This window comes from Mauremys mutica, chromosome 8, assembly GCF_020497125.1.
Source record: "Mauremys mutica isolate MM-2020 ecotype Southern chromosome 8, ASM2049712v1, whole genome shotgun sequence".
NCBI classification, from domain to species: Eukaryota; Metazoa; Chordata; order Testudines; family Geoemydidae; genus Mauremys; species Mauremys mutica.
The window spans coordinates 79,141,996-79,164,934 of record NC_059079.1 but is presented as its reverse complement, the minus strand read 5'-3'; the positions used below and the strand labels follow the sequence as shown (position 1 = coordinate 79,164,934).

General features: G+C 40.9%; 1 protein-coding gene across 4 annotated transcripts in view; it reads left to right on the top strand.

The window, feature by feature from the left end:
* RANBP17 (RAN binding protein 17) overlaps positions 1-22,939 on the top strand; it is a 279,011-nt gene that overhangs the window by 2,351 nt on the left and 253,721 nt on the right. For all 4 annotated transcript variants that reach the window (XM_045027071.1, XM_045027073.1, XM_045027070.1 and 1 more), the window contains exons 2-5: positions 9,409-9,555; positions 15,087-15,177; positions 16,981-17,147; positions 22,118-22,183. In XM_045027071.1, coding sequence (XP_044883006.1) covers positions 9,409-9,555; positions 15,087-15,177; positions 16,981-17,147; positions 22,118-22,183 — 471 coding nt within the window. The remainder of the gene's footprint in view (positions 1-9,408; positions 9,556-15,086; positions 15,178-16,980; positions 17,148-22,117; positions 22,184-22,939) is intronic.

Below are 22,939 nucleotides of genomic sequence, written 5' to 3'. Positions count from 1 at the left end.
ATCTGTGATCATAAATAATTTGTTTCAGGGACCTGATAACTTTTATTACTTTACTCTCGACTTACCCAAATTTATCAGTACTTTATCAGGTATTTAATCAGGGCTGAATGTAGAATTCCAGATGTGATATGAAGATGGTCAATAACCTTGTTCATGACATGGTACCTGAGTAGATGCTTCCTAAAATTGTGTTGACCTTTTGGAGCACAACCATACTGCATAGTAGACTCATGTCTCCTTTTCCAGTCACTATCGCTTTTAGGTCTCTTTCATTACTTTGGCGTCCCTGTTTGTCCCTCTTAGTCTCAGTGTGTATTTTGGATTATTCCCCCCCCCCCCCCCCCGATGTATTTGCTTGCATTTTTCCAAGTTTCATTTTCATTTTAAGCTGAACAGGAGTGGTTCACTTAATTTTGCAACCGGGATTGTTCTGTTAGTTACTTTTTTTCCTATAAAGTTCAGAGAGTGATTTCTCTTTCAGCTTCAGCATCCCCTAGATGTACAAATTATCTGTCTAAAAAAAAAAATTGTGGTTGTTTCCACAAGTTTTTAGTGTGCAAACTATATATGGCCATTTTTTTTAACCTGAAAGTTGAAGGTTGTATTATATAAATTCAGAGGTAGCCAATCAAATCCAGTGAAGGTTTCAATGGCTACCTTTTGAAATAAAAAGTGATTCTTTATACTTATTAGAAATGTATTCTGATAATTACTGTCTCCCTTTCCTTGATAGAATCGCTGGGAAATTACATATTGTGGTTAATTAAACCAAATTTAATTAGACAGAGAGTCTGTTAGCGGTTTGTCTTTAAAATTTTCTTGGACTATCATATAGCTGAGTTTTGATGGTTGTAAATTCAATCCTTTTATTTAAAATAAAAAACAAAGCTTTAAGCATTGATTTATAGGTGAAAGTATGGAGGAAGAGGTGCAAAGGCAGCTGACTTCAGGTTCTCCATTCTAAACAAGGCCTGTCAAATATTAGATTAGGCCTATTAGAATTTCCCTGGCTGCTTCTTTCTAGGTTACACTCAGGGCTTGAAATATTTACCAGATGCCTTCTAATAGAAGGACTAGGTCTACTAACTCGTAGCTGATGAGAAGATGATAATGCCTACCAGCCAGCCAGTGAGATCCTATTAAAAAGTCATGTTCCTACCCTCAGCTTCTGGGAAGTCAAAGGATGTTGGGATTTCTATTGGTATACTATCCCTGAACCTTGTTCAGGGAGCTTCATCTTTCATATTCTCTAGCTAGTTAGGTCTCTAATAAATCTCAATTCTCTGGCTGATGGACTGTAGAAAGGATCCTTTCTCTCTCTCCTCCCCACCTACCTGAAAACCTTCTTTGAGCGTTGTGAGATGGATAGATATTTTTGCTATTTTGCCTGTCCTCTAGCCTTTGAACTTTGGGGGTCTCCTCCCTATGAGTAACTGCATTGTCTGCCTCTGCTGATCCAAGTTTTTCCAAGCAGCAATATAGTGACAAGAATCATGTCAATTTCATTTTAATTTTTTCCCACAGGTTGAATAACACCAGTGAAACTGAGTAGTCTTGTCAATTTCTCCTTGCTGTTGCTTGGAACCATATGAGCTATTGGTGTGCAGACTCAGGAGACAGAACTGCATTTCACCTATTCTGAAGGATATCTTTGTAACCAGAAATGAAAACTTCTCTGTCAGAGAAACTAATGGCTTTTTGCCAGGGAAAACTTCCCATTCTTTATTCTCCTAATTTATTTCATTGTTCCCTCCCTTGTTTTGCTCCTTTGTTCTTCCCTTGTTTGTCTTGTTCCAATTAATCTCAGTGCTAACCTTCTGGATAGTGAAGAGGCAGTAATAGTTTTTTTGGGGACTAGCAATTAGAGGGTATTCTAGAAGGAGCCACTCTATACCTAGAGATCAAGGTCCAGATCCTAAACGGTATGTAGGTGCTTAACTCCCATTGAAATCAGTGAGAGTCAGGCACCTAAATGCCTTTGAGCATCTGAGCCCAGAGGCCTCACCTTTGTAATCCTCTTAGTTGCTTTCTCTCCAAGATTTAACTTGAATTCTGTGCCTACATTTTTGTAATCCTGCCATTACACCTCTACCTAGATATAACGCTGTCCTCGGGAGCCAAAAAATCTTACCTTGTTACAGGTGAAACCGCATTATATCGAACTTGCTTTGATCCACCGGAGTGCACAGCTCTGCCCCCCATGAGCACTGCTTTACTGCGTTATATCCAAATTCGTGTTATATCGGGTCGCGTTATATCGGGGCAGAGGTGTATTTATCGATATTCTGAATAATGTGATTTGACATTGTTGGAAATTCTGCCTCTGGAAAGTTGTACTTATAGGAGGGAAGTGGCAGTGGCCACTGGTTTACATTTTCAAATTCTGTGATGACTTTCCCTGAAGTCTTCTCTGCAGCCGCTTTTACTATTGGAGTAAAAAATCCCCAAAACGCTTGATGGCATCCTCTGTATTTGAAAATGGGCATAAATAACAAGCACTCACCTAGTCCTGGATTAAATACTTTGGTGTTAAGGAAACATGAAGTTTGCCTCATTTGTGCCAGCAGCTGTATTAGTGGATGGGCTGGCATTTTCCCCCCTGAGGCTCTTTAAAGCAGCTAGTATTGTACAATGATCTTCTTACAATTAATATTTCAAAAGTGCAGCACAAACAATAGCTTGGAGGGTGCATTTTTGCTTCATTTGAATTCTTTGTAAACAGATTGCTGTAGTTTCTTCAGCGTTTGCTCTCAGGCTTCAGCCTGTCAAGAAATTTTTAAAATCGTTTCTAGTCCTTTGAGGATACGACTTTCTTTTTTGCTGCTGAATGATCAGGACATGCATACTTAAAAATTCATTCTAATTTTAGAGTTACGGTATTATCAGTACTAGTGAATTTCCTGTACTTAAAATGGGGACTATCTCTAAAGCCATTAATATTGTAACATGGAATATCATTTTACTCCTTGAATTGTCCTGGTGATTTCAGTAGGTGTAGCTGAGGAGTAGGATATCTCAGTGTGAGTAAGGGCTGGTATACACTAGGATCTTATAACTATATAGCTACATCTCTCAGCGATGTGAAAAATCCGCGCTCCTGAGAGACATATCTATACTGACCTAACTCCGGGTGCAGATAGCACTGGGTGGGTGGAAGAAGGAGCCCCTTGTGGAGGTGGATTACCTATGCTGACAGGAGAATCTACACTAAAATGCCGCAGCTGTGCTCCTGTAGGGTTTTAAGTGTAGACATATGCTAAGAGGGTAATGTGGCCCTGTACTTACCCAGGCTAAACTTTATTAAAAGACAGCATTCTAAGAACGTAACTTTTCGCCTTGAACAACCTGAGCCTTTGTATCCTTCCTTAGATTTGCACACTTGCCCCTCCCTACCTGAAAGTGGAGAAAAATGCTAGCTAGATTTTTTTTTTTTTGTGCCGAGTCCTTGTTTAGCTGTGGATGCTTTTGTTTGGAAGCAGGCTTAGTTGTCTGCATCTTGAATTGAGGGTTTATTTTTTTAAGTGAGGAATCATGAGTGTTATTTTGTGCAAGATCATGCTACTGGTTAACAAAGGAATGTCTCCTGAAAGTGCTTTCCCAGGGAATATACCGTATATACTTGATCATAAGCCGTTTCAGTTATAAGCCGACCCCCCCCCCCAAGATGGATAAGTAAAAATGGAAATTTTTTATAATCCATTCATAAGCCGACCCTATAATTCAGGGGTCAGCAAACTTTGGCTCCCCGGGCCATCAGGATAAGCTGTTGGTGGGCCGAGACGGTTTGTTTACCTTGAGTGTCCGCAGGCACGGAGGTAAACCCAAGTAAACAAAGTGTCCCGGCGCGCCAGCTGCTTACCCTAACGGGCCAGGACAGCAACTGGTGGGGAAATATTTTGGGGGGGAGAAGCTGGGAGTCAGGGGAGTAACCCCTGTGACTACCCCCCACATGACCCCACTCCTAGCCCGGGACCCCCACACACTCCCCATCTCATCCCTTCCCACCTTATCTGGGGAGATCCAGTGGAGGATATCTCTGACCTGGCTGGAGCTGCTCCAGACTGGGCAGCGTGGCCGCAGCATGTTCCAGCGGGCTGGGATGGGTGTCACGGCTGCAGCGTGCTCCGGTGCCTGGGCGGCTGGCCACAGCCTGCTCTGGGGGGTGGGGCCGAGCGACCCGGCTGCAGCCTGCCAGCCCTGGAGCTGGAGCTGCAGCTGCTTTGGAGGCTGGCGGGAGAGCAGCATGGCCAGAAGCAGAGCTACTCTGGCCCCGCCTCTTCCATTGTGGCTGTGCTGCCTCTCCTTGCTCCCTCTGTTGGGGGATGGGGCTGTATCCCACCTCTTCCTCTCTATACCCATTCATAAGACGACCCCCTTCTCTGGTGCTTCCCTTTTTTACTAAAAATATTTGGTTTATGAGTGAGTATATACGGTAATCTCTTAACTGTCTCCTATATCTGGAGCAGTCCCAATGGGCCACGCTGAAAGAAAACTAGACCGAATTTTTCTCAGTGCATCATTTGTGAGAAGCACCACTGTTAACTGTAATTAAGTTAAAGGTTTTAGTAAAATTGCTAATTCTGGAGACACTTGGCTGAATAGTAACATTGTTGGGAGATCAAAGTCAGGGAATGTAAATGTAAGATAGGAACTATTCTAATCCTGATAGCATAAGATCTATTTGAAACTGATGAGAAAAAGCTCCTCATCATCCAGAATGAATAGTACCAAACAGGGCCGGCTCCAGACCCCAGCGCGCCAAGCACGCGCTTGGGGCGGCATTTTGCCGGCAGGGCGGCAGGCGGCTCCGGCGGACCTTCCGCAGTCATGCCTGCGGGAGGTCCACCGGAGCCACGCGACCAGCGGACCTCCCGCAGGCATGACTGCGGAGGATCCGCTGGTCCCGCGGCTCAGGTAGACCTCCGGCAGGCATGCCTGCGGAAGCTCCACCGGAGCCGCGGGACCAGCGGACCCTCCGCAGGCACGTCTGCAAAAGGTCCCCCGGAGCTGCGGGACCGGCGACTGGCAGCGCGCACCCTGCGGCATGCCGCCCTGCTTGGGGCGGCCAGATTCCTAGAGCCGCCCCTGGTACCAAGGTAGCTAATATATAATTAGTTATTATGATTTATTTGTTTTTAATAATTGCATTAAATGCAGATTGCTTGCATTGATTAAGAACATAAGAATGGCCATATTGGGTCAGACCAATGGTCCATCTAGCCCAATATCCTGTCTTCCGACAGTGGCTGATGCCAGCTGCTTCAGAAGGGAAGCAACAGAACGGAGTAGCTATCGAGTGATCCATCCTCCTGTCATCTGCTCCCAGTTTCTGCCTGTCAGAGGCTTAGGGACACCCAGAGCATGGGGTTGACCATCTTGGGTAATAGCCATTGTTGGACCTACCCTTCATGAACTTATCCAATTCTTCTTTGAACTCAGTTATACTGTTGGCCCGCAACATCCCCTAACAACGGGTTGCACAGGTTGACTGTGCGTTATGTGAAGAAGTACTTCCTCATGTTTGTTTTAAACCTGATGCCTGTTGCTTTCACTGGGAGATGCCCGGTTCTTGTGTTATATGAAGGGGTAAATAACACTTCCTTATTTGCTTTCTCCAAACCATTAATGATTTTCTAGACCTTTGTCATAGCCCCCCTTAGATGTCTCTTTTCTATGCTAAATAGTCCCAGTCTTTTTAATCTCTCCTTGTATGGAAGCTATTTCATACCCCTAATTGTTTTTGTTGCCCTTCTCTGAACTTTTTCCAGTTCTAGTATATCTTATTTGAGATGGGGTGACCAGAACTGTGCATAGTATTCAAGGTGTGGGCATACTATAGCTTTATATAGTGGCATTATATTTTTTGTCTTCCTATATTTCCCTTTCCTATTGGTTCCTAACATCGTTAGCTTTTTTGACTTCTGCTGCACGTTGAGCAGATGTTTTCAGAGAACTATCTGCAGTGACTCCAAGATCTCTGTCTTGAGTGGTAACAGCTAATTTAGACCCCATCATTTTGTATGTATAGTTGGGATTTTTTTTTTAATGTGCATTATTTTGCATTTATCAACATTGAATTTCATCTGCGCAGTCACGTGAGATTCTATTGTAACTCTTCTCAGTCAGTTTTGTATTTAACTACCTTGAGTAATTTTGTATCGTCTGCAAATTTTTCCATCTTACTGTGCATCCCTTTTTCCAGATCATTTATGAGTATGTTGAACAGCACTGGTCCCAGTACAGATCCTTGACGGACCTGCTATTTTCCTCTCCCCACTGTGAAAACTGGAAATTTGTTCATACCCTTTGTTTCCTGTCTTTTAACCAGTTACTGGTCCGTAAGAGGACCTTCCCTCTTAGCCCATGACTGCTTACTTTGCTTAAGAACTGTTGTTAAGGAATCTTGTTAAAGGCTTTCTGAAAGTCTAAGTACACTATATCCGCTGGATCATCCTTGTTCACATGTTTGTTGACAGTCTCAAAGAATTCTAATAGTCATGATTTCCCTTTACCAAAGCCTCGTTGACTCTTCTCCAACATATTCTGTTCATCTTTGTATTTAGTGCTACTGGGTGCGTAAATTCTTTCACAGGAAATCATATAATTATGTTCAATTCCAATTCTTGTCATTAGTTTGGATGAGAAACTGATGTACAGACTACTGACCTATGCATGCAGATTTGTTCCCAAGAATTTTGCACACGCATTGACTTTTACATAACTATAGAAAGAAATCCTGGAGATGATCTATGGTTTATCTCCTGCTGTTCCCCAGAGTTGCATGGATAGAGGTTATGATTCAGAAATAATGGGACAGAGGAGACTCAGACAGTGGACTATGTAGTTCACGTGTATTAAGTGTCTGAATGATGGTGGGTTAATGCCAGTCTTTGCCACTAAAACTTTAACTCAACAAAAATGTTGACCTTAGCTCCTCTGCTACCACTTCTTCTTTTTTAAAGGATTTCAGATTTATCCTCAACCCAATTTTTTAGTGGCAGTGACTGTTGCCCATATTGGAGGATGCCTAAAGCGAAGTCCAAGTTTATTAAGGAAGATTTTTTAGGCCATGTTTCTAGGAGAATAGAGATACTAGCAGTGAAACAGCTTCCGCTTCCTCTGGTGGGATGGTCCAGAGTTTGATACTTAGAGAGACAATATCAGAATATCTGGGGGGAAATGATTCATTGTGCAGTTCCAAGTACATAGTTTAGAGGCTGCTAATATCAGAAAAATAATACTTGATGATTAAAGGAGCAACTTCAGCATGCAGAGATTAGTTTGCAGGTCTTAATTTCAAGGTCATCTTCAGTGCTCGTATACTTGCCTTTTATTTTTGTACAAGGGTGGTGAGTCCTCTCTAGTGGAGAAGGGACTTCTGTAAGGTCTCGTGTGCAATGTAAAGTGTAGGAGAGACTAAAATGACCTTTCTGTGAAAGAGCTGGACTCTGAAATGCTGAAACATTCCAGACATGATCTCCGGAGTCGCTATGGCCAGTCCCCAGGGTGCTGTTTTGTTTGCTTTTGAGTTGAGATATCCTGCAATGGGAGTTCAGTGAGTGAAAGAAAAAAACAGCTAAAATAGAAGGGAGGGATTGGACTGAATTGTAGCTCATCATGAGCTCTAAGGAAGAAGATTGAAGAGAAGTGACCCAATATACCATGGAGTGTTTCAGGAGATGCAGATCCATAAGCATGGATCTTGCTTGAAGATCTATTGTGTCAATAACTGTTGGAGGGTAAAGTGAATATAAACAACTGTTGGTGAGCGAGTGTTGGGCAGAAGAGAGTTTAATTCCTTTGAGTTAGTGTCTTGTTTGAGAGTTAGTGTACATATGTTGTTGTTTTGTCAGGGTCTTATTTTCATTCATTAGTTTATATTTATAGAGGAATAAATAAATCTTCCCTTTTTATGTGACCCAAGGAGTGAGTTGCTCTAGGGGGGCCACGGCTGGGATCGGGTGGGGGGGTGTCTGGGCTCTGGGGGGGAGACGGTGTTAGTATCTGGGCAAGGGGGGCCCTGTGGTTGGGCTTGTGGGGGAGAGGGTGCAGGTATTTCGGATGGGGCCAACACATTCAGTTTGATAGTTTCAAAGCCACTTAAGAGATCTGGATGCTCAGTTCCCATCGATGGGAGCTGGTAGTCCAAATCCCTTTATGGTAAATTTACCCAGAAAATGCAGGTGTGATTGTAGCATGGATAGGCATACCCATGGGCCAACAACCCGAGTATATATCCAGGTCCCCTGCAGGCTTGTACTGGGACAGCCAGCCCACTTTGAACCCTGTGCCACCACGTCTTCACTACTGTTGTTACCTGAGCTAGTAAGAGTAAAGGTAGGGTGGATATGTTTACCCGTGCTACACTCACACCTTTATTTGCAGTGTAGATGTCCTCTTAGACAGTTTTGAAAATCTCAGCCTGAAAAATTTCTGTTTTAGTCACTAAAACCTACTAACAGAGGCACTTGTTCACCCTTCTCATGATAATGGGGGGGAGGAAGTATTTTAATTTCTCATTAGAATAGTAACTCAAAGTAATTGCTAACTGTACCAACCCCACTTTGTTCTAAAACAAGTGTCAAGTATGAAATGACCGATGGACTTTTTGTAGACTTGCACCTCAGTCTTGCAAAGTCTTAGGACCATGCTTAACATAAAGCATATGGATAGACTCAGTGACTTTCTATTGGTCTTACATAGATTTCTCTCTGGTCTTCAATCTTCATTTGGCTTCCTCTTAAACAGTGTCTTGTTCATTCTTTCTCTTTTCCTCCTGTGTTGCATTATCTCTCTCTAAAAAGTACCTCATGTTATAGCTGCTTTTAGCATTTAGTACTTTCTTCATTGTGCTTTCAAATATTGATTCTTCAGTCAATAGGTTACAACATTTTTGTGCTATTATCAGATATGCTCAGTAAGTCAACTGTTGATTTAAAGCTTATCTTTGCAATGTTTGGAACTTAGAGCTAATGTTAGAGAGCAAACTTTTTTTAAAATACATGTTAAATTTGGATTCTTTTTATTAACTTTACCAGAACTGTTGTTTCTGTTCTAAATTTCAAATTAGGAGTAGTCCATGATAAAAGAATTGTGTTCTGTCACTTAATTTTAATCACTGGTATAATGTCTTCTGTTTTAGTACTGAGGAATATAACATCTGTTTGTCTCTCTTCCACATATATTTTACTGGAGTTCTGTGCCACTCTTACTGCTGTGGGAATTGGGAGGGAAAGAAGCTACAGGGTTTGATTGCACTTTTCTGGAAAGCTGGGCATAGGTAGCATTTCATGCTATGGTAGTGGATATATGTCGGTGTCTGTAAATAGCCAGTACTGTGAATCTTAAGGAAGGCTTCCACAGGTACAAGGCATATTTGAAGGTTTCAGTATTGTTCTTTCTTAACAGAGTTTGGCAGAGCTAGAAGTACTATGTAACCAGCTCTATGAGGGGACTGATCTAGCACAGCGGATGCAAGCAGAGAAGGTGCTCTTGGAGCTTATTGACAGCCCTGAATGTCTCAGCCAGTGTCAACTTTTACTAGAACAAGGAACAGTAAGTACCCGGGAGAAGTGTAATGTCTGACAATGTAAACATGCATTTATCATGAGATCCACATTAGAGGTTCAGGTAATATTAGTGAAAACGCAATACATGTGAGATGCTCATCTCTTATAACAAATTGAGTTTTTCCTTCATAGATAAAATTCCAGCAAATCTGTCTACACACATCAATTGGTATTAGAGGGTGGGCTTTGTGGGACTGAAAGTACCTAGCATTAGAAAACAGATGGCCAGAAACAGGGGGAAAACCTAACTATGGGGAAAAATAGATATAAATGTTAAATGTTGGTCTAATACTTGCAAAAGGTAGGAACCTCATACTTATGGGGCTTTATGCCACCCATTGCTCAGTATTGCTCCTCAACATGATTTGCTCCAACACGTTTACAGCTAAGTCCCCTGTGCTCTTGCTCCTCCAAGTTACAATGGGACAGGGTAAGTATGGTGTGAAAAGCCTTAAACTATATTTTCTTGTTGTCTTAGTTTAAACCAGTCTCTTAGCATTATTTCAGTTTTCTTTTTAGAGTACGAGGAGTCTGGTGGCACCTTAAAGAGTAACAGATTTATTTGGGCATAAGCTTTCATAGGTAAAAAAACAGTTCTTTGGATGCATGGAGAAATGGTTTTTTTTTTGTTTTTTTTTTACCAACGAAAGCTTATGCTCAAATAAATCTGTTAGTCTTTAAGGTGTCACTGGACTCCTCGTTGTTTTTGTGTATACAGACTAACACGGCTACCCCTCTGATTTTTAGAGTATTATGTGTTTTTTGTACTGATATTTTACATACAGATATTTTGTCAGATTTAAAAGGTGGTGGGGGAACCAACCCTGAGTTAAACCATCAGTCCTGCATAATCATTACTGGTTTTTGGAACCATTATGATTTCAGATGACATGCCTAAGACGTGTCCATTATCTGGAAATCATTGATATAGCTGGTAATGCCTTGGAAGAACCTGACAAATCTATTATGTTAATGGATGCATAAGGAGTTGTTAATTCTGTTTATCATTATGATACAGTTAGGTTATTGCAATAGATGTTGCAAAATGCATTCTTAATGGGGGGAAAATGAAAATATTCAAAGTTAGTATAGCACATTGGCCTGATCCTGTAATCCATACTCCTGAGTAAGGATTACTTATGTGAGGAGTCCCATTCATATGTGGTTGCAGCTGTGGTCTCGTTCATTGAACAACGATCTGGTGAATCGAGTGTTGGAGTCAGGACACCTACTACTTTCCATTTCCAGGTCTGCTACTGACTTTCTTTGACCTTTAGCAAGTCAGTTATCTTCTCTCTGCTTCAATTATCCTCTCTATAAATTGTTATATAAATGTTTACTCAGCTTTGTAAAGTGCTTAGAGATCCTTGGATAAAAGGTGCAAAATATTATTGTTAGGAAAAGACTCAATTATTGCCTGTCTTCAGTAAGACTCTGTTGTTCAGGATGTAAGAAATGCAAGCATAAATATTGTTCTCTTCAATTTTCTGTGCATAGTAATTGCATTACAATCATTAGAATTCCATAATAGTATCAAGTGTAACAAATATAGGTCCTGGTCATGCAAAGATTTACACATGTACTTAACTGTAAATGTGTATATAAGTCTTTCCAGGATTGGGGTCATAATGTGAACAAATGTAACAATTCAGTTGAGCTACAGAATTGTTGTAATAAAGATACAGAAAATTAAGAATTCTATTAAATTTCCTTTTTCTGTGTGTGTATGATTCTCTTGAGATTATGTGTAAGACTGATTTAATATGTGGTACATTTTCTCATAGGGTAGGTTAATAGCTTCTATGATCTAATAAGTTTTTTCCATGTATAATAATTATCAACCGATGTCAAAATGGTGCTCAACAGCTTTGTTGTTAAGGTGTAGTTTCCATTTGTGTTATTGTGGAAGCAGGGTAGTGGTTCCATAGCTAAGATTATAGTTTGCTAAGGCTTATACTTGAAGCAGGAATTAAATCTCTTACATGCATAAAGAATATAATGTATCCAACTATAGCACTTTTTCCTCAGTAATGAATTTTCTGAGAATTTTCAAGTAAATCTGTTAATTAGTTTGTTACAGTCATTTTAAAATGGCACATCTAATTTGTTTTTGAAAATTTATAGCAAGTAAATTTCTTAACTCTAACGTGTTTGATTTACATTATGTACATATGCATATAAAACAATGTCTGCCTTTACTAAACCAATACTAAGCCAGGGCCGCCCAGAGGATTCCGGGGGCCCGGGGTCTTCGGCGGCGGGGGGCCCTTCCGTTCCTGGACCCGCCGCCGAAGTGCCCCGAAGACCCGCAGTGGGGGCCCCTCCGCCGCCGAATTACCGCCGAAGCGGGACCCGCCACCGAAGCGCAGCCCGGTCTTCGGCGGTAATTCGGCGGAGGGGGGCCCCCGCCGCGGGTCTGCGGGGCACTTCGGCGGCGGGTCCCAGAACGGAAGGGCCCCCCGCCGCTGAATTACCGCCGAAGACCGAGCTGAACTTCGGCGGCGGGTCCTGTTCCGTCTTCGGCGGTAATTCGCCAGCGGGGTCCCGAAAAACTCTGGTGGGGGCCCCCGTGGGGCTCGGGGCCTGGGGCAAATTGCCCCTCTTGCCCCCCCTCTGGGCGGCCCTGTACTAAGCACAAATATTTTTCAGATGTAATGTGTATTGTTTAATTGGTCTGAGATTATTAAAAATCATAGTGTATAATTCTAGTGGAAGTGTGTGGGGTAGCCCAGCCCATAAAGCTAGCTTTAGCATTTTTTTTACTTAGCAGTAATGCAAGGAAGCCTCCACTCCTGTATCCTGTAAGACAGTGGCTCTCAGCCTTTCTAGACTACTGTACCCCTTTTAAGAGTCTCATTTGTCTGATGTACCCTAAGCATGGGCAGCGGATACCATAGGCTGGGGGGAGGCTGTTCCTCCCAAATAGCCAGGCATGGCCCCACCCACGCTCTGTCCCCAGCTTCCGCTTGGCGCGGCTGCTCCAATTTTCTTTGTGGGGTGGCCCCAGCTCTGGCCCTCCTCATGCTCCGGGGCTAGGCAGGCTGGGGCTGCATTTCCTGCCCTCCCGCTGTTCTGGGGCTGGGGGGCTCCTTCCCACTGCTCTGGGGTGGGGGAGCTGCAGCCACATCACCCGCCCTTCCGCTGCTCTGGGGCTGAAATTTTAGTTTGTACTGACTTTGCTAGTGCTTTTTATATAGCCTGTTGTAAAATTAGGCAAGTATCTAGATGAGTTGATGTACCACTTGGAAGATCTCTGCATACGCATACCCCTGGTTGAGAACCACTGCTGTAAGGCATCGGCTTACGCAGGTAGCATAAGGCTTGAGGCCTATGAACTTGGGCACAGATAAATGGCCCAATAGTCACCCCTAAGTTTTGGGGAACTGGGAATAGAGTGTTTAAGAGGGAAGTTTGTACATAACATTAGGCAACTGCAGGAATATTAAACTGATACTAGGCTTGGATATTTTAGTATAGAATCGTTGGCAAATACTTAACTACGAATTTACTTTGACAACAAATTGACGTATATGGTAATAAGTTGAAATTATTAATATACTAACCTCTAGGATAAGGGCACCCCAAAATTAGTAGGGTAAAGAAACACAAATAAGAAAAAGGGGAGAAATCCCTACTGAATATGCATTAGGCACAGTGGCATCAGCGTAACAGATTATAAAAGCCTGTATGCTTGGGAAGAGAGAGATGTATGTACCTCTTGGTGCCAGGATGATAGTGATAGTTATGAGGAAGATAATGGCTAATATTTCAGGTTGTTCTGCAAGGGATGGTGTGAGTATATGGGTTTTCAAATATACATTCTTTATTATTTCTGTCTACCTTGCTGGGTTAGACTATTGGTGACTTTGCTAACCGTATTATTAAACTATTACAAATATAGAAGTGTGAGTGTTGTAACCATGCACACTGGGGTTCCCAACTGACTAGTAATTTTGATAAAACTGAGGTTGATCTTGAGACAAGAATCCATCAAACCTCAGAGTGTTGACTGGAAATTCCTAAGTAAGCAATATAATTAATACACAATCCACAGATCAGGCAACAGTGGTTTGAAAGGGTAAAAATTCAAGTATGTAATTAATTTCGTTGGCCAGATTCTGAACCCCAACTCAGCAGCACAAGGCAAGTGTAAAGCTACACTGGAGGGACAGCTGGGGACATAACCAACAGAGGTAGTGCACAGGGGATGGAAGGGCTAGGAAGGGACCATCCCAGAGGTGGCGGTAGACAGGTGCAGATTGCTCTTTTTGATCCGGGGCTGGTGCAGTGCTTACTGTGAGGCCACTGGAACCTTAAAGCAGCCCTACGGCTGTTTTGGCTTCCAACAGGCCCAAGATCAAGGGAGTAAAAACGTGGGTTAGAGCCATGCTTTTCCCACAACACTTTTGTGTAAACAGCTGATAATCTGGCCGTGGTGGTTTTGTTTTTTTTATTATTATTTTTTTTTTACTACTGTATCATATGGAAGTCCTAAGAATGCAGTTTTAAAATGATGTTTGTGATTAAACTATTAAGTATTGTAGTGCTGGAAGGTTGATGTTAAAATTGTGCATTACAGTGTGATCTTCAGTTCTTTCATGTGTGCATTTAGGGTGACAGTATTGTTGAATTGAAAGTGAGTGTGCTAGAAGGGGTTGGTATAATGGAGTGACACAATGGAAGTGAGCTAATACTTGAAGGACTAGCATTTTGTTAGGCGTGAATATTGCCTTTTTGTGTTTATGCAGTTGTGAAGCAATACCCTTGAGAAAATGACAGAGTGTAAGTGTTGTAATAACAGTTTTGAACCTTGAGTTTTGCCAGAGTCATCTTTGAAACCCCCAACTCAATTTGTTGAATTAAAGAATATCTTTAAGGAGTTTGATTCCAAGGCCAATTACAGTTTTCGTAGAGAGATGTCTGGTCTGATCCATGGCATTGCCAGAGGTGTTGCGGATCACATCTCTTGTGGTCTCAGATGAAGAACTTAGTTTACTTTTCAGCCTTGAAGGCTGTAATGAAGCTTATTTTGATCATCATGCACAAAAAACTCAAATGCTAAAGTCATGAGTTTTAAACAAAAAAAAGCAAATCAAAACTTCAGATCTTTGAATCCAGGATTCTTGTGACTAAATCTAGGGTGTGACAAATTCATCCCTTAGTTATAAAACATCAAATGATTTAAAACCAAAGATTTGAAAGATTAAAAAACTCAGCCCAGTGATAAGAATAGGAAAGTATTGTTAGAAAAGTAGTTCTAATCACAAGGCCACATTTTTGAAGGTGCTGGATGGGGGGGACTGGAAAGGTCTTCTCATCTGCTATATCTTGGGATTTTTCGTGATTTTTAATATGACTATGCTGTATTTATGTTTTTATGTATTTATGTTTAATTTTTAATATATCAAGTATATAGCCAAATCATTGTCTGACCAACTGTAATCCTACCTGCTCATTCTGCTGTCTTTTGGCATAATAATAATTTTTAATACAATGGTATGGTGTTTGTTTCTATAGACATCCTATGCTCAGCTTCTAGCAGCAACATGCCTTTCCAAACTTGTAAGCAGAACAACTCCTTTACCCATCGAACAAAGGATTGACATCAGTAAGTAACTTGCATTATTTCTGTTAAAATAACAGCAAAAAATTGCATCTATATATTCTAAACATTCATATCACCATAATACCGATTCCGCGAACGTTCTGTTTTGCCCTGCTGCTGTCCATTGATGTGTAACTATTTTTTTAAAGTACAGTGGTAGTCAGAGAATGACTCTAAACCGGACACTGTCAGGTTCTGTATTTATTCTCTTCTGTTAACTTCCAAATCAAATTTTCTCACTTTCAAAGCCCAAAATAGCTGGGTTTTCTAGTTGCCAGAGCTGTAAGCTCCTGCTGGGAGCTGGAAATCAAGTTAAGTCATTTCTGTGCTTTATTGGACAAAAGGGAGAGAACCTGGACACCTGGGTGTAAAGAGAGAGAGCACAATGTCCTCTCTGGCTGTCCCTTACCCTGACCTGATGGAACTCATTTCTTGCTCTTGCCAGCTCCTTATTTGATGAACTCGCTGATTGTGGATGCAAATATACATTGCACCCTATCAGGAGAGTAGCAGTGGCTGTGTTCCCCAGCATATAGGAGAATTTTAGGAGGCACCCAGTTTCCCATCTCTAAAGTGAATATAATAGTAGTTGCCATTCTTACCTACCTCACAAGGTGTAGTGAAGGTTTGTGAAGGTTTGGAAACATGAGAATTCCCAGGTATTATTAGTACACCCACTAATCTCTTACATTAACATGTTACTCCATTTTTTTCCCTTCTGATTAGCTCTTGGCAGTTCTGATAAGCAAGTCAGGGGAGAGTTCACTTCCAGACTTAGGACCCTGCACAAATTTACACGTGTGTTTGATTTTAAGGGTGTGACATTAACTTCATTGGGGCTACTAATTAAGCAAGTGTGTAAATCTTAGCAGGACTGAGCTTTGAATAATTAATCATTTTGCATGAGAAACATCTAATATAGATTGGAATTTTCAGTACCATCAAATGTTGTTTAGACCAGGGATGAGGAGAACACAGAAATATTTTAGAATGTTTCAAACAAGTTTAAAGTATTTTGCAAGAGGTCTTAATCTTGTAGAAAAATGTCTCATCAGAGAGGCCTAGGATTGAATGTACATAAAGGAAAGCCCTCCAGAGTAGTATTGAGGCCCCCTACTGAGGAAATATGTGGAAGTCTGCACTGCTTCGGTTAGTGTTGTACCTGTTCTGTGGAAAGAGGATTGAATCTACAGGATTGTGAATCCACCTTTCTTGATGACTAAACTCAGCCTACATGTTGTTTTTCTCCTCAGGAACAAATGAACTTTTGTATATGATAAATCATCCTGCAAGTGTATAAAACAGAAATGTCCTTCCCTTCCACTCCCCAGGAAACTGTTCTCTTATTTGAGGGAAGCATAGGTGGAAAGTTTTCTGACCTAGGAAATATGCCTAGACAGAACTGAAAGCAGCCTGTACAGGCGCATGCCTGAGAACACTGTTGTTAATTTCTTGTGTTTCATAAACCAGGTCTGAAGGCTGCTGTTGCATTTGAGGCAGAGTAATTGATGCCCAGTAGGTGGGACAGAATGAATGATTAAATTGGTTAACCAGTCAGCATCCTTGGTATTCACAAACTATTGTCAAATGTATGTTAGAATGATAATTACATATATACTTTGATGCAAATAGCTCCAATGTAGTTAATATTTTCCATGACTTAATTTTTTGAAATTAGTGTCTTTTATACTAAGCATAAAAAAACCTGATTACATCACATGACCTAGATTCCCACATTTCTGTTATAATGGCTCAATTGTGTTTTTAAAAAGAATTGTGATGTTGACTAAGCATGTTTCTTTACAGGGAATTATATTCTGAACTACGTAGCCTCTCAACCCAAACTGGCTCCTTTTGTCATCCAGGCTCTTGTTCAGGTGATCGCTAAGATTACAAAATTAGGATGGTTCGAGGTTCAAAAAGATCAGCTCATCTTCAGAGACATTATTGCTGATGTTAAAAAATTTTTACAGGTAAGAAAAATTATCCAATCATGCCGCTACTTAAAATTACATAGTCTTGCATTAAATTCAGCTCTCTTCTCACTTAATGAATAGCTTTCTGAGTGACCCAAAGGGTATTTATACACAGATTAGAAAGGCAGGGATCAGTGCTAAAAAAAATTGCTTAGGTTGAAGGACCAGAGCAGGCCTGCTACAGGTTTAAGGTTTAGTTTTTAGCAAATTGCCAGGGCTAGAAATAAATGCTTTATTTCATTCCCCATTTTTTCCAAAGGTATAAACCACTTGTTTCTCACCTTGGCAGATTGAGTTAGCAGACTTTAAAGTCGTGCCATTCTGATTACCATCTTTATTTTTCCCACTTGAATTCTAATAGGGTTTTAGCAGCTATTATCTCAAAAACATGAAGACATGAGTACTGTACTATCTGTAAGGTGGGAATATCATCCTTCAAATGGAATAAAGCATTAACTCTGTGGTGATTATTTCAATATCGGCTGCTACAATTGTGCAAATAGTGTTCAGTTGTATGACCAGTACAAAAATTTTTCAGGACCAGTACACTTTCTAAATACTAGTCCTGGATAATGGATCAAAAAGAAAAAAGTTTATATATTTCATACAGTGGATGCCATTAAAATCTTTGTGATAACATGTCTGTCATACTCATGTTGCTTATTAATGGGAATATGGAGAGATACCACCCTAACTGTAACTACTTACAAAGGCATGTGTAAAGATTTTTACTGTACTGCACAGATTATCTGTTATTTTGAACACACACAAAGTGTTTTTGATAATGACATAGTCAGCATTCCTCCTTTCTCGTGGTCACATTAAAAAATTTTTCCTGCATGACCCAAAAAAGCAGAGCTGATTGCTTAAAAAAAAAAAGGAGTGAGTTAGAATGTGTATTCTGTCTCAGTGGGGGTGAAGTCACAATTTGTAAGGGGTCTGCCACTTAGGCAATGGAAATGGGTAGGTGACTCACTGTTGTGGGGTTGGTGGTGTGGGCTTTCCTTGTCTTGTGACTTGGGTTTAAACAGACTAGTCCAGTGGTTCCCAAACTTGTTCCGCCACTTGTGCAGGGGAAGCCTCTGGTGGGCCGGGCTGGTTTGTTTACCTGCCGCGTCCGCAGGTTCAGCCGATTGCGGCTCCCAGTGGCCCCGGTTTGCTGCTCCAGGCCAATGGGATCTGCTGGAAGCGGCATGGGCCGAGGGACGGACTGGCTGCGGAACAAGCTGTGGAACAAGTTTGGGAACCACTTGATTAGGTCATAATAAGGGAGGGTCACTCACCTTCCCCTCCAGCATTTGGGGCCTTGGCTTGGTTGCTCCTAGCACAAGGCATCTGATTGGACCCAGTATGCCCTAGGGCAGTTAGGGTAGCTAGGGCCAAGCAGGAACCAGCATGAAAACCTGCCAGGTAAAACTTGCATGGTGCTCAGGGAAAGGTGAAACCCCCCACTCTGCTACATGAGCAAATTTTTTCCTGACTCTGAAAAACAATGATCTGCAAAGGTTGCCTGGCAGACATTGCCAGAAGCGGTAGCAAATGATTCAGGGTGTATGTGGGTTGTTGTGATGCCCTAAATGGGAGTCCTTATGAGCAGTCCAGAGGAACCTGCAGGAGGATTACAAATGTCATTGCCTCTGATCTCAGAGACTTAGATGGAGCTTTGAAAATAAGGAGACTAAAGACAGGTAATACTTTGTATTGGTCGGGTGGTGTATTGGAACATTGCACCCTCAAGGATGAGCTTGACTTTTTACATTGAAGGAAGGGTAGGTGGGGAATTTAGCTGGAAGGGATTGCAATGCACATATAGCTGAGTAAGGGCTCAACTGTTTTGGTTAATTCCGTCGAAGGTTTGAAGTTAAACAGTTCAATAAGATTGTGGCCAGTGATCTTTAAACCAAAGGTGGTGTGGAGAGTTTTATTGGTGCTGCTTGGTCAGTGGCACAGATATATTCTTGTGTTTTTTCTGCTGGTCTCTAAACACATCCATAATCCCTAGATTAGGAATAACATTAAAACTCAGAGTGTAAGAAAATTAGTATCAAAATGCATACATGAAATGGGGCAGAGGGGTTGTTTTCTTTTCAGAATTTATTTCAGTGAAATATCTGTAGTGGATTTGTCTAGATATTTCTACATTAATTTCCTTAAGGGATGGTAGTATGTATTGTTGGTCCAGGACACTGTCTGTGGTGGTGTTCCTGGCCACTAAGCAAGGAAAATAATGAGTGTAACAGTTTCAGTCGTGTTCTCTGCCATTGAGTGTCAGATTTATGCTTCATTTGTTTCTCTTTTTCAAAATAATTTGATTATAATATGCAAATAGAATGTTCTGAGCTAAATTTGGAATGACAGTAAAAGATGGACTGTAATATTTATTAAAAACAAACTCTTGAGTAGTATACTGTAGCTTTTTTGCAGTTATTTTTATAAATGTAATTGAATTTTACATTTATTATTAAAATGATTGCAGTGTGACTCTGCATTGGTAGCTCACTAATAATGGAGGCTTAAATACAAAACTTTGCTACTTAAGAGATTTCTTTTCATTAAATTAAAAATTCCTGTAAAGGAGAAAATAAAGCTATAAATCTACTAGTGAACTGAATTTACTATTGAAATGGGAAAAAACCTAAGCAATAATAGTATATGTTGATAATTAATGAATAGCAGTCTTAGCTATGTGCACTTTAGTAATCATATGTGAATTTGATCCAGTTTGAATTAGAATGTAATTTACTGTGCAGAGAAGGCGATTAGGAGTCAGGACTCCTGTGTTCTATTCTCAGGTCTTCCACTAACTCTCTCTACCGCCTTGGGCAAGTCTATGCTTTAGTTTTTCTCATCTGTAAAATGTGATTAGTATTTTCTTATCACCAAGGGGTAGGGTGACCAGAAATACCGATTTTATAGGGACAGTACCGATATTTGGGGCTTTGTCTTATATAGAGTCCTATTACTCCCCACCCCTTGTCCCAATTTTTCACACTTGGTGTCTGGTCACCCTACTGAGGGGGCTTGTGTGATGTAATGAATATTTGCAACCTGCTTTGAAGTTCTGATATGAAAGACATTAAGGTGTTTAAGATACTGTTCAAGATCTGTTTAAATAAGTACACTTAGTAATCTGTTCCGTGACTGTGGAACACTTTTACTTTTTTTGTTTGTAGTGTCCATTTTCTTAATTCGAACAAAAAGCAAAACCAAACCTGTAGAGGTCCACTTGACCAATATCAAGAGTGCCACATGAGCAATGCAAGTTTAAACAGACAAAATTACAACAGTGACCCTGAAAGAGCCTTGCTTCTGTGCACTTCCGATACTCACTTTCCAAAAGAGGTTCTTCCTACTCTGGTCCCATCAGGAAAAGCCTGAACATATATGTGGGCCTTGCAGTGTGCTGAGAAGATTGACAAAACTGGGGGTTGTCAGGCAAAAGGGAAGGAAATTAATTCCAGAGTCAAGGACCCTCTTCTGAGAAAACACTGTCACCATACCCTAGATGTATAAATCTTGGGACTATCAGCTTGGATAATCCAGTTGATCACAAGTGTCAGGTTGGAACACTGGTGTCAGAGGAGGAAGGACATAAACCATAAATAGCTTTTAGATCAAAACCAAAACTTTATCTTTTACCCAGAAGCAAACTGGAGGCGGTCAGTGCATTCTGTGGAGCACAGGTGTAATATATATTCCATGGTCCTGATTGTCCACTGCTCTGCATCTTATATAATCATTCACACCAGTGCAAAGGTTGTGGTTTTTTTTTTTTTTGTTTAAAAACCTCTTACTCCACCATGCTGATTTGGTATCCTTGTACGCATACTGTGCACAGGTATAAATGACCGTACAAGGTGACGGAATCAGATCCCATGTGTAAGCAGTGAAAATCTGCATTAGTTGAAGTTTAAGTGTTCTTCAAGGTTACTAGATTAATCCAGTCTGGAGGTGACAAAGGCAAGGGAAACTGAGGCAAGTTCCACCTTTGAGAGAAAAGGTTTACACTGCTATCTGGATGTCCAGAAACAGCTGAGCAACTGTTGATTGCAGACTTTGGTTACAGAAGGTGGACATAACCTTCTGAATCAAAGGCAGTAGCCTGTAACACTAATTAGTTTACCATTGATTTTAAATATTTTAAACAAAGTGATTATCTTAATCATGTTTTATTATTCAGTGCCTTGTAATGCGCCAGTGAAGGGAGCTCTATTGTGTTCTTATTCAAGTGCAAAGTAATATTAAATCATTCCTATGAATAATTTGCTAAAGAGATGTTTATTAGTAGTAATTTCACACTATCTTACACTTTTATAGAATGCCTTTCATCTCAAAGCATTCCAAAGAGTTGTTCAATTGTGGGTCACATCCTCAGATATGTTCCTGTGTGGCTCCCATTGAACAGCACTTAATGTATAGAGGAATCACTTCACTGCTAAGATGCAGACACCTGCAGGATGGGGTATGTCAGTCAGGCCAAAACCAGCATGTTGCTTTTCAGTGGAATGGGAAATGTTTGACCAGATCTCCGTGCAAATCTGTACTCTTCTTAAAAGTGCCATCTGATCTTTAATCCACCAAGGACACTTTTTTTAAACTCTCATCTAAACTATGTGGGACTTATTATAGCTACCTTAGAAGGATAAAGGATTGAATTACCCTTAGAGAAGTGTTTAATAGTGGTGTTCCTCTAATGTAGGTATTCAGAATATATATTTCTAAACTGAAGATATATAATATAATAATATCCTTAAGTTTTAATGTTTTATGGTGCGATTTTGAAAGCCACCTTGGGGATTTGGACTTGCAATTCATACTAGTTTAATGAGATTTGGACATCTAAATCTTGTAGACAACTGTAAAAATCTCAGCCTAAAAATGTAGGTTCACCCAACCTGTTTCTGCTAATATTAGAAATGTCAAGTGTTACATTTTAGATTAGGAAATGTATCTGTTTTGTTCTGTAGGCAACTGTGGACCATTATATCATAGGAGTGATGATCCTTTCAGAACTGACTCAGGAAATGAACCTAGTAAGTATGTATAGTTTTTTTCCCTTTTGTACGAGATCATAGAATCATAGGGTTGGAAGGGACCTCAGGAGGTCATCTAGTCTAACCTCCTGCTCAAAGCTGGACCAATCCCCAGATTTTTACCCCAGTTCCCCAAATGGCCCCCTCAATGATTGAACACTCAACCCTGGGTTAGCAGGCCAATGCTCAAACCATTGAGCTATCCCTCCCTTGAATGTAACGCTGCTAAAGCAGTGTGTCAGAGTCTCCCTGCACACTATAGAAGTGGTATTAAAAAACAGGACTTAGACATGGAGGATTCTTTTGTTTTAAAACCCCAGATGTTTAGGGGACCCGGACTTCTCAGTGGGTGGATGTGATCTAAAAGTAGGTTGCCCATCAGCTGCAGGGTGGGAAAGGGGAAAACATTGCCAAAAATATATATAGCAGCAAAGGCACAGCAACACAGGCTTCAGCTGTACAAGCCCACTCAGAACCTTGGGTAAATATGTTGCTAGCCCATATCATACACGCTGCCATGTCTTTACTGTTTTTTAGCTGTGCAAACTAGATTAAAGTTAGCATAGGTATGCCTACCTGGGCTGCAATCACCCCTCCAATTGCAGTGTGGACATACTCTTTATCTCATTACCAATCTCAGCAGCTTCCTCTTTGTGTTTTTGTACATAAAGTTCAAAGAAGTATTATCCTGGAGAGTGAAATTTGATTCTGGTGTTCCTGGTTTGGGATGGAGAGTAGGGATCAAGCTAGAAATGG